This window comes from Talpa europaea (genome assembly GCF_964194135.1).
Source record: "Talpa europaea genome assembly, chromosome: 4".
NCBI lineage: Eukaryota > Metazoa > Chordata > Mammalia > Eulipotyphla > Talpidae > Talpa > Talpa europaea.
This window is the reverse complement of record NC_140070.1, coordinates 144,487,433-144,499,699: the sequence shown is the minus strand read 5'-3', so window position 1 is coordinate 144,499,699 and position 12,267 is coordinate 144,487,433. Positions and strand designations below refer to the sequence as shown.

At 46.1% G+C, this 12,267-nt stretch overlaps 2 protein-coding genes across 2 annotated transcripts; both read right to left on the bottom strand.

The window, feature by feature from the left end:
- Positions 1 to 1,763: 1,763 nt before the first annotated feature.
- LOC311170397 (beta-1,3-galactosyltransferase 5-like) lies at positions 1,764 to 8,503 on the bottom strand (the record flags this gene model as incomplete). Its single annotated transcript, XM_084232761.1, has 3 exons — positions 1,764 to 2,699; positions 7,835 to 7,887; positions 8,293 to 8,503. 3 exons carry the CDS (start codon positions 8,501 to 8,503, stop codon positions 1,764 to 1,766), a joined length of 1,200 nt encoding a protein of 399 aa, XP_084088887.1.
- A 2,843-nt stretch (positions 8,504 to 11,346) lies between these two features.
- Positions 11,347 to 12,267, bottom strand: LOC311170396 (beta-1,3-galactosyltransferase 5-like; the record flags this gene model as incomplete). Its single annotated transcript, XM_084232760.1, has 1 exon — positions 11,347 to 12,267. One exon carries the CDS (start codon positions 12,265 to 12,267, stop codon positions 11,347 to 11,349), a length of 921 nt encoding a protein of 306 aa, XP_084088886.1.

The following is a 12,267-nucleotide window of genomic DNA, read 5'->3' as shown; positions in this document are numbered from 1 at the left end:
GCCTGTTCTGCTCCTGCTCTGTCTCTGGTGAATCCTCTCACCCTCCTGCGCCTCTGGCCGGTACCCTGGTTCTTGTATAAATAAGTAAATAAATAAATCTTTAAAAAAAATGCCTTTAAGGCAGGAAGGGTTAGCAACCGAGTCATGAAAGAGAAACCCAATAGCTTCATTTTTACTTATTCTACCTTCAATATGAAGATAAAGGGTTTTACTTTCCATCCTCATGGAAGGAAAAGCACACTGAAGAGAGTTTTGTTTGTGTGTTTACAGTTAACATTGGCTTGCATTATTGTTGGTATTTTCAAAGTATAGGTGGTGACCCCCACCCCAGGGATCACCACCAGAGAGCACCCATCACTAAATCACCTGGCCCACCACCACGGTCCATTGTGCTTCCTTCTCTCTTTGTTCTCAGAGCTCCCCCCAGGCCCTCCAGATGCGTCAGGTGTGTAGTCAGTGCTCAAGTGTTGTTTGTCTTTATCTGACCCTTAGTTTGGTTTCTCTATATTCCACATAGAAGCGACGTCTGGTATCTGTCTGCTATCTGACTGACTTCACTGAGCTTTATCACGTCCAGCTCCAACCATGTGGCCGCAAATGCCGGGAGCTTCTCCCTTTCGGTTTCTGAGTGGTATTCTATGGCGTGTATCACCCACATCTTGATCAGCTCGTCTGCTTGGAGGCACTTCGGTTGTTTCCATAGCTTGGCTGCTGTAAACAGTGCTGCAATGAACATGGGAATGCGAGTTTCCTTACGAATTAGTACTTTTTTAAAGTTTTCAGGTGGTTTCCTAGCAGTGAAAATTACAAGTCACGTGGCGACCATTCCAATCTTTTGAGACACCCCACACCGCTTTCCATAGGGGCTGGGTCAGCCCACATTCTGACCAGCAGAGAAAGAGGCTTCCCTTTCCTCGCATCCTCGCAGCACTTGCTGTTTCTGGTCCTTCGGTGTAGGCCATTCTCACGGGGTTACGTGGTATCTTATTGTGGCCCTCACTTGAATTTCCCTGATAATAATTTCCCTGATAAAAAAATGAACATTTTTTCGTGTGTCTTTTTGTTGTATACATGCTTCTTTGAAGAAGTGCCTGTTTAGCTCTTCTGCTCATTTTCTGATTGCGTTCTTTATTTTCTTTTTTGATGAGTTTATGAGCACTTTGTAGAGCCTCGATATCTGTCCCTTGTCAGATGTATGGTGTGCGAATGTATTCTCCCACTTGGTAGTTAGGGTTTCTTTTGGTGCATGAGAGCTTTTTAGCTTGATGTAGTCCCAGGTGTTCATATTGTCTTGTTCTCCTTGCTGTTGCAGACTAATCCCTAAAGACATCGCTGAAGCTTACATCATGAAGCATTTGCCTATGTTTTCTTCTATGTATCTTATGGTTTTAGGTCTTACATGGAAGTCTTTTATCCATCTTGAATTGGTTTTTGTGTATGGTGCTCTAGTTTCATTTCTTTTCCATGTGACCTTCCAATGGTCATATTCCATATTCAAGTGAATGTTCTTGGCCCCATTGTAATAGGTTAATGGTCCATATTAGTGGGTTTTGTCCATCCTCAGGGGATGGTGCTGATTATTGATGGGAGCACTAGTGGGACTCATTGCTGGCTTCACTTCAGCTCTCAGTCTAGTTCAGATCTGGAATCTCTCCTGCTCCACCCGCTCCCGACCCCTCCCCCACCATCATCAGTGAGGAAGTTCTTTCAAGAACCATCATCCCAGGATCCTGACCTATATCCACATGTGCTGCTGACACCCCTCAATAACCTGGACACTCCTCTCCCAGGGAACTTTCCAGGCTGTGCCAATAGACCCTCATATCTTGAGAATTGATGTGATGGCTGGCCACAATCTTCTTGAAGCGACACACGGAAAAGGGCAAGCCCTGTGGAAAGATGGTCTGAACATTGTGAAGTCGTTGAGGTCTGATCCCCAGCTCTTGGAGGCAGAGCCCCACAAAGACATCTTCCAGTTTAATATAACGGACACGTTCAGAAACTTCATACACCAGACTGGCCACGTCGCTGGAGAAGACATAGCCACTGCCGTCACAGTAGGGCGGGAACGTTCCCCACAAATATTCATATTTGCTGACAAACCATTTATGGGACCTTTTCCTGACAGGCAAGGCATTTTTATAAAGGAAGCCAGTGAAAAACCCCGAGGGCTGGTTCTTCTTCAGAAGCAGCTCCGTCAGGTAGTAGACGTTGATAAACACGTCAGAGTCTGTTTTCATGACGAAAGCAGCCTGAGGACAATAGCGGTGGACCCACTCCATTCCCATCATGGTCTTCAGGGTCAGATTCACATAAACGTCCACAAAGTCCTTCTGGATGATGTCGCGATGCTGCTGGCTCTCCCGGGCCACCGCCAGAGACCTGTCCCTGCTGGACGTGGTTCCCAGGAGGAAGAGTGTTTTTATTCGTTTTCCTCCGACTGTCCTGTCTCCTCCCCAGGTGCTCCGGATGGCACTGCGCTCAGATGTCTGATGGGGCGACGACGTCACCAGCAGGACCAGGAAGGGGGGCTGCTGCTTGCAGTCCATGTCTGGGAGCTGCAGGAAGTCCCCGTTTTCTCTCTTGAAAAACTCTGGAAGTACTGCAGAAGGGTCCAGATCTTCCTCACTAAGGTACCACATCAGGGGTCCTAGGGCCACCAGGGAAATACAGATCACTCTCATATAAAGGTAAACCATCTGAAAGAAGCAGAAAAAAAATGATCAGAACTCAACAGCACGAGGGCATGTAACCTTGACCTAAGAGGCATGACAGGGGCGGGGACATGCTTCATGCTGCTGTCTCCAAACCCTGCAATCTCACAGCACACGGGATGGAGGCTGGGGTTCAACAGAGAGGCAGAGAGGACGCCAGTGTCTTCACTCCGCAGTGGAAGGTCAAGGCCACAGGCTGGGGCACATCTAGGCTCTCGGGGTCAGCACCTGGCCAGAGGGAGTCAGCTGCCCCATCGAGAGGACGTCCGTCCAGGGCTGCCCTCTCTGACCCCTGAGGGTACATCTGGGGAAGCTGCAGCTCTGGACACCACCTATGATGATGGACACGTGTGGCCCTGGCATTAGCGCCCCCAGCAGCACTGAGAACACATCATGAGGAAGGAGCAGAGCAGCAGAGTGGAGGTGCAGGGAGTTCTTCAGGCTCAGACTGTTCGTGTCTATGGCCTAGGCCAAGAGAGTAGATTTGGGTTTGTGGAGGTTTCTAACACCTTGTGGGGGAGTCACACAGTGTCAGGAATAAGTTCTGGCCAAGGCCGCAGGTCTGACAGTCATGACGTTGCAGGGCTGAACTCCTCGTGGTGCGGAGATGAGCGTGTTTGTGTTTCCGCCTCTCGACAGTAAATCCCTAAAACACCCCTGGTCAATAACCATAAGGGCCCAGTCCCCAAGGTGTGGAGCTGTGTCTCACCTGGGGTCTGCTCAGTGTGGTGGAGATTCAGGATCTAAATGAGGGCTGGTGACCTGTGGGGCTCGGGAGGGCACATGCCCTCGTGGATAGAGTGGGGACAAGATGGAAAGTTGATGAGGATGGGTGGAGGCCTGGGGAGACAGGGGACTGACTGAGGAGCTCACTAGTCAGACTGGACGTGGACAGGAGTTGTTTGAGCAGATCAGCCATCACACGTCACCATGACATTGTTACCTGGCACCTGCCAGGAACATGGAAGTTTCCTGAAAGGCTTTTCAAGAGTTGAGCATTGTGTGTTTTGAGAAGTGAAATGTGTGCCTTGGTGAGATGAAATATGATGGAGGCTCCAAAGCATGAAGGAGTGGCCTGGCCAGGTCTTAGAGTGGGACCTTCACCATGTGGTCATGGCTCATGTGTCATCTCTGCGTGGGCTCCCGGGAAGCCTGGATGGTGCCCGTGTCTTATTTGTATTTGTCACAACTTTTTAATTCTATCTCGTATAATTTCAATTCATCAATTAAAAAAAAAAAATCCCTGCAAGTCCTCCCCGGTGGCACAGTGGGTTGAGCGCCGTGCTATGAAGCTGTCTGCAGCCTCTGCAGCACCGGTTCGATTCCCAGCTGGCCAAGGAGAAACCCACATGGCATGGCAGACTTCTCCTGTCTCATCTGCTGCGCCCCTCAGCAGTGCATTTCAGTCCTGCTGCCTGTTCTGCTCCCTACTCTGTGCTGGGTGAATTCTCTCATCCTCCCGTGCCTCTGGACTGTACCCCAGTGCTTGTATAGATAATAAAAAATCTTTTTAAAAAAATAAGTTATAAAAAAAAATCTCTGGAAACCATAGATTCCCATGTTTAATTTTATCATCTATCTATCTATCTATCTATCTATCTATCTATCTATCTATCTATCTATCTAATTCTTTCTCTTTTGTTTCTCCTCAATGACTTCGCCCTGAACCCACATATACTGCAGCAGGAAGGAGCTGAGCAGTTGTTCTGCATTTATTTATTTGGAACAGGATCTGAATTGTTTCTTATCCACACTCTCCAAATGCACCCACTACCCAGACTCTCTAAAATCCACATATTTCTGACAGATCCCCCTGCTATATTCCAAACCCCATCCCCTTCCCCTGAATAGGGCAGAATTAAGAGGCTGTGCTCACAAGGCCCTGCATGCCCAGAAGATCCCAGGATCCAAGGTCTCTTGGGAAGAGGGCAGGAAAGGGAAGCCTCAAAAGCGCCTGGATGCGCCTACACTCCTTCAGGCCTGCCTCTCCTCCTTAGACAGCCGTGCCCTGGCCCTGCCCGTTCCCCCAGCAGTGTCCTCACTGCTGATCTCCCCACGGAGACCTGAGAGGAAGCCTCCCACCCCCGACACAGGATTGGCCGACACGATGCGTTCATCATGTCTGAGCACTAGTGACCCAACTGACCCCCTCTTCATTCCTGACTCTGACAAGATCCATGCTGAGTATGTGGAAAATTCTTCTTCGCTGGGCATGCCCTAAATCACAGGTGCCACTACCACATTTTAATTGGACTTAAAAACCACCCAAAATGCACTAAATCTCCTAGGGAAAACTTACATTTCTTCACCCTTAAAAATACGAAGCGTATCATGTCTTTGAAAGGTAAACACCCCAGGGGGAAGCCCAGTTTATTGTTTCTGATTTGGGCCTAGAATGTTGGGATCACCCTTGGTAAATAAAGCTAATTCAACTTTGTGTAACCAAAACAGGTATGTCTGCAGAGATTGCAGCCCTGTACATATATACAAATAACTTTAAGCTTCCTGGGATTCTGAGTTAAATTCCTGTTATCTCTGTAAAGCTCTCCTGAAAAAAAAAAGAAGGGAATGGAGGCATCACACTCCCAGACTTCAAACTTCACTACAAAGCCATGATCATCAAAACTGCATGGTATTGGAACAAGAACAGACACACAGACCAATGGAATCGAATAGAAAATCTAGAAATAAACCCACAGATTTATGGTCAACTAATCTTTGACAAAGGAGCAAAGAATATGCATTGGAGCAAAGAAAGTTTGTTCAATAAATGGTGCTGGGAAAAGTGGGTCGCTACATGCAAAAGAATGAAGCTTGACTTCTACCTAACACCATGCACAAAAACCAGCTCAAAATGGATTAAGGAACAAGACATAAGACCTGAAACCATAAAATACATAGAAGGAAATATAGGCGAAACACTACGGGATTTGCACATCAAAGACATCTTTACAGACACGTCACCCAAAGCAGTGATAGTGAAGGCAAAGATCAACAGCTGGGACTACATCAAATTAAAGAGCTTCTGCACAGCAAAAGAGACAATAACAAAAACAAAGAGAAACCCCACCAACTGGGAGAACATTTTTGCACACAACACTAATGATAAAGGATTGATCACAAAAATCTGCAAAGAGCTGATGAGACTCAACAACAACAAAGGAAATAATCCAGTCAAAAATGGGCAGAAGAGCTAAAAGAGGAAATGCAAATGGCTAACAGGCATATGAAAAAATGTTCAACATCACTTGTAATCAGGGAAATGCAAATCAAAACTACCATGAGATACCATCTTACACCAGTGAGAATGGCACATATTAAAAAAACTAGCAACAGCAAATGTTGGCGAGGATGTGGAGAGAAAGGAACTCTCCTGCACTGCTGGTGGGAGTGCAAACTGGTCCAACCACTATGGAAAGCTGTGCGGAGATTTCTGGACCTACTAAACATAGAGCTTCCATAGGATCCAACAATTCCACTCCTAGGTATTTACCCAAAGGACACAGAAACATCCATTCCAAAGAGCACCTGCACCCCTATGTTTATAGCAGCACTATGTACAGTAGCTAAGCTATGGAAACAACTCAAATGCCCCAAAATACATGACTGGATGAAGAAGATGGGGTCCATATACACCATGGAATATTACTCAGCCATCAAAAAAGACAAACTCATGCAATATGCAGCAACATGGATGGTGCTGGAAGGGATCATGCTCAGCGAAATAAGCCAGAAAGAAAAAGAAAAATACCGGATGGTCTCACTCATAGCAGGAATCTAGAAAACTTAAATAAGGGACCAGGAAAAAGAATAACTATAAGAAAGAAAATATCAAAATCAACAAATAACTATGAACAAGAGACACTCTATGGGGGGTGGGGGGCGGGGAAAGGAGGGCTTGGGGTAAAAATAAGGGGGTTGTAATTGTATGGGGAATATAAAAATAAAATTTAAATAAAAAAAAGAAAAGGTGACTTTCTCTAATGACATCTCCATGGGGATCGAAACGTGACTACTGTGAGGAGATGGTGAGACAGGTGTAAGTGGAGCTGGTGGAGGGGAATGTTTAGTGGTGCTGAGGGCCCCGTGCAGCCTCCAGAGGGCCCCAGAGAGCCGGTCCATCAGGACGTGGCTGTGGACCGGGGCATGTCCCTGGGAATCTCCCCGGGGCCAGCCAGAAGCCCAGGCTTTTCTGACTGTAAATAGGTCCAGGCTGGCACAAAAGCAGCCATCCATGCCCACATGACCTGGTCCTAGCAGGACCACAAACTCACACGTCAGGCAAGCAATCCACGAGCAATTCCTACAGTGGAAATCGAAACTACAGGGGCAGCAGGACCAGCAGGACCATATTTATCAACATGACCTAAATCCTTGCCAAGTTTTCTGATCCTTTTAAAAAGTTTTACAAACAATGTCTAAAAAAAGATCTCCAAAACTCGAGCGGTACAAAAGTTACACAGTGAACAGGATGCTCTCTGCACCCCTAGCCCAGTGCCCCTCCACCAGGACAGCCCTGCAGCTTCCGGGGTGTCTTTCCAGAGGTGGCCTGGGAAGGAAATTACTTTCCACTCTATTTCTGTTTCCAACCAAACCATCAACAGTGCCAACAATATGAAAAAAAAATCAAAATTAAAAGTTGATTATCAAAGCAAAGAGAAGCATAAGCATAAGAGCAAGACTCTTACCTTTCATGCTCCCCCTTGATAACGGCGTGAGCCCTGAGGGCTCCCCTGACACGGAACGTAAAGCCACAGAAGGAAGTTAACTGTTCGAGAAGCCTGATCTTCGCCCCAACCACATCTGCCCTACAGCAGCAAAAGAGACCCAATCACATCCACCCTACAGAAGGATGGGCTCCAATAAAAGCCTTATGAGGAAAGTAAAAGCACCACCTTTGACCACACAGACAGACTGGACAAGTAGCGCAAAGAGGACAGAAGAGATTATGCACGTCAGCTACATGCAGTCAAAGCAAATTTTAAAAGAATGGTATTTAACTCCAGTGGAGTAGTTGGAATGACGTAGGGGAAAAAGTCACCATTGCACACACTTTTCCAAGCATTACTGAGATTCACATGGTTTTAAATAAGCAAAGGTGATAAGATTTAACCACACACCGTGCTGTAGTTAGAACGGGACAAGCGGTAGAAGCGCAGCAGCGAGACCTCACCTGTGGTAAAGGTTAACAGAAGCGTGTGAGGTGCAGCAGTTACACAAGGACAGGAAGCACATTATCTGGATTGTAGACACTGAAGCCGGAGGAAACAGGAGTGGCATCAGGCCTGGAGAGCAGAGAGTGAGCGACAGGACTGTCCTGCTGCTTGCCGCCTGTAGCATGAGTGACCTTTGACACTAGGTACATGTATACTTTTGGGTAAATAAATTTTATTGTTCGTCCACTGGGAAAATGCATGTGAATTTGAAAGTCAAATTGATCCTAGTCTTGCACAGTATCAACCCTCCGGTTTCAGAGCTGGGAGAACATTAGAGTCAACGATCTGAAGAAATGGGTCAGGTTACATGAGCAACAGAAGAACCCCCCGAATTTCAGGGGCTGCACACAGCAAAGGCTCACGTCTCGCTCTCAAAGGGATGATGGGCGCGTGGATGACACTGTCCGCTGGCACCCGGGGCAAGCTGGCTTTCTCGTCCGTGATCAGCTGTGGTGCTGATCCGGGTGTTGCTGGGACATTGACCCAGCAGTTGCTGGAGAGCTGAGAGTGAGTGGCAGGACTGTCCTGCTGCTTTCCGCCTGTAACATGGGTGGCCTTTGACACTAGATACATGTATGCTTTGGGTAAATAATTAAGTTTTATTGTTCCTCCACTGGGAAAATGTGACAGGGCAGACGCTGCCAAGATCTGAGAATCTCTGCAGGTTGTAGAAGAGTTAATCTTAGGTTTCAAGTTATGAGGTCAAGACTGAGTGCCAGGATGAAGCCTGAAAAGTTACAGTGAGGGCTGTTAGTTTTACCTAATGAGGCAAAGTTCTCTGTGGAATTGGAGCTGGAGGACTATTGTTGCCAATAACATATCCTGCAGAGATGCTTCCAACTTCAGTAAGATTCATTCAGAGGGGATTTTTTGGTTACCTAAAATTATAGTAGAAAATGTGGCTGACCTCCTTGGTATCCTTCATGGAGTCTAAGGCTTAGTTTCATTTTCTTTTGGCTGGTTTTTTTGTTTTTGTTTTTGTTTTTGTTTTTTTGCTTTGCTCTTTTTTATATTCTACACATATATGAAAACATCTAATAATTGACCACATGTCTTCTTTAGAGAAGTGCCTGTTCAGGTCTTTCGCCCACTTTTGAATGGGTTGTTTTTTGCTATTGTTAACTTGTTTGCGTTCTCTGTCTACTTTGGAAATTAACCCCTTATCAGATATAAGATGTGCAAATATCCCTTCCAAGTCTGTGTGTTGCTTTTTTATTTTTTGTGATGGCTTTCTTTGCTGTACAAAGCTTTTTAGTTTGCTACAGCCCCATTTGTCTGTTTTTGCTCTTGTTTTACTTGCCACTGGAGTTGAGGTCCCAATTACCTCGCTGAGATTAACGTCCAGGAATATTTCCCCATGTTTTCTTCCATGAATTTATGACCTCAGGTCTTATTTCCAACTCTTGAATCCATTTTGAATTAAATTTTGTTTATGGTGTTAACTAATGATCTGGTTTCTCTTTTTGCCTAGCTGTCCAGGGTTCCCTGCTCCATTTGTTGAAGGGCCTTTCCTCTCTCCATGTGTGCTCATGGCCTCTTTGTCAAAGATTGTCAATATCTGTGTGGACTTATTTCTGAGTCTTCAACTCCATTCCATTTATCTGTTAGTCTGTTTTTGTTGCAATAACATACTGTTTTGGTTGCTGTTGCTTTGTAGTATTGTTTGAAGTAGGAGGCATCATCACTCCATCTTTCTTTTTTCCTCTGAAGACTGTTCTGACTATTCAGGGGGTTTTGTTTGTTGCAGTGTTGTTTGTCCATCCCTCTCTCCCCCACCTCATCCCTCCCAGACTCGCTCCGCTCTGACCCTGTCCTCCCCCCATTCTGTCTGGACTCTTCAGTCCAAACAGGTTTCTATCTTCAGTCCCAGGTTTCTATCTCCTCTTCAGGTGGCCCCAGACTCTAACTAGTGTCCTGCATCCCCAGGATTGGACCAGGAGCCACCACAACCACTTGCTCTCACAGGTAGAGAGGAGGGTCCCCAAGTTAATAAAAGGCAGCCAGCCCCGACCCCAACCGTGATTGGAGGTTACATCTCCTCAGGAGGGTTTGTGGTGATTTACCTTGGTGATTTTCAGATGCTGAACCGTACTTGTTTCTTGTGAAAATTTTTCTATTTTGTTTACTTTTTTCAAAGACTTTGGTTTCGTTAATCTTTGGACTTTTTATTTTCTATATCATTTATTTCTTCTTTGATTTTTATTATTTCTGTTCTTCTGCTGGTTTTTGGATTTGTTTGTTCTTTTATCAAATTCCATGACCTGAAAGACAAGGTTCTTTTTGAGTGCTCTCTTCTTCCCTGATGATGGCCTATACAGCAATACGTGTCCCTCTTGGCACAATTCCGCTGAGCCACTTGATTTCTGGGAGGCTGTGTCCTCCATATCATTTGCCTCAGGTATATTATTTATATCTTCTTTGATTTCCTCATTAACCAATAGGCTCTCATTTGTCTGATATTCAGTCCACACATAAAGTATTTTCCTGCTTTCCTGTGGTTGTTGGTTCCGAGTTTGAGGCCATTACCGTGAGGGAAGATGCTAAGTATGATTTAAATGCTATGAATTTCTTGATATTTGTTTTGTGACCCAGTATATTTTCTATTATGGAGAATATCAAATGATATTTGTTGGGGACAGTGCCCTGTGAATGACTATTAGGACCACACAGTCTAGTTCCTTATTTAAAGTTGTGTCCTGTTGTTTTCTATCTAGTTGATCTGTCCTAGAAAGAGAGCTCTTGAAGTTCTCCCCAACAAACAAGTTTTTTCCAATGTCTGTTTTCAGAGCTGATAGTACTTGCTAGTGTGTTTTGGTGCTTCTCCACTGGTGAGTATACAATGATGAGCATCAAGTCTTCCAAGGTAATTTTCCCTTAATTAATATATAGTGCCCCTCCCTACCCCTTGTTAGCTTTTTTCACTGGAAATCTGCTTTTTGTGCTGTGTGCTGCCCTAGCCTCCTTTGGGATCTATTTGCTTGTAGGATTATTTCTCAGCCATTTACTTGGACGCGTCTTTGATCTTTGGAATATAGATGTGCCTCCTGGAGATAATGGGAGATAGGATCTGTTTCCTGGTCCAACCACACTCTGTATCTTTTAAATGGTTAGTTTAGTCCATTGACAATTACAGTGATTATTGACATATGAATGCCTGTTGCTGTAGGAAAAATCAAGCACTAATGCAGTAGTGCAGGTCCTCAGGGGATGGTGCTGATTATTGATGGGGCACTAAGTGGGAATAATTCATGGTTTAAACCCAGTCCAAAGTCTAGTCTAGCTCAGATCAGGAACCCCACATCACCCTCCTCTGCACCCTCTTCCCAATCACCCTGCTCCCACCATCATGACTGGTGTCCTTTCAACAACCATCATTCTGGGTGCCTGACATGTGTCAGATGTGCTGCTGGGAACCCTCATTGACCTGGACACTCCTCTCCCAGGGAACTCTCTAGACCATGCCAATAGAGTCTAATGTCTTGAGGCTGGACACCATGGCTGGAGACAATCTTCCTGTAGAGACACTCAGAGAAGGGCTCTCCACCTCGGATGAAGGACTGCTCCGTGTCTAGTTGCTCGGGGCTGATTTTAAGCTCTTGGAGGCAGAGCCCCACAAAGACATCTTCCAGCTTAATGAACGGGACGCTGCCAGAAACACTATACACCTGAGTGGCCACGTCACTGGAGAAGACATAGCCAGTGCCGTCACAGTAGGGCGGGAACGTGTCCTGTGGGTACTCCTCTTTGCTGACAAACCATTTATGGGGATTTGTCCTGACAGGTGAGGCATTTCTATGAAGGAGGCCAGCGAAAAAACCAGAAGTTCGGTTCTCCTGCAGAAGCAGCTCCATCAGGTAGTAGACGTTGATAAACACGTCAGAGTCTGTTTTCATGACGAAAGCAGCCTGAGGACAATAGCGGTGGACCCACTCCATTCCCATCATGGTCTTCAGGGTCAGATTGTCATAAACATCCACAAAGTCCTTCTGGATGATGTCGCGATGCTGCTGGCTCTCCTGAGCCACCGCCAGAGACACGTTCCAACTGGACGTGGTTCCCAGGAGGAAGAACGATTTTATCCATTTTCCTCCCACTGTCCTGTCTCCTCCCCAGGTGCTGCGGATGGCAATGCGCTCAGACGTCTGATGGGGAGACGACGTCACCAGCAGGACCAGGAAGGGGGGGTGCTGCTTGCAGTCCATGTCTGGGAGCTGCAGGAAACTCCTGTTTTCTCTAGTGGAAACAAATGGACTTATTTCTATAGGAGTCACATGGTGCGTGCTAAGGTACCAGCACAGGGCTCCCAGGACCACCAGGTAAACACACATCAATCTCAT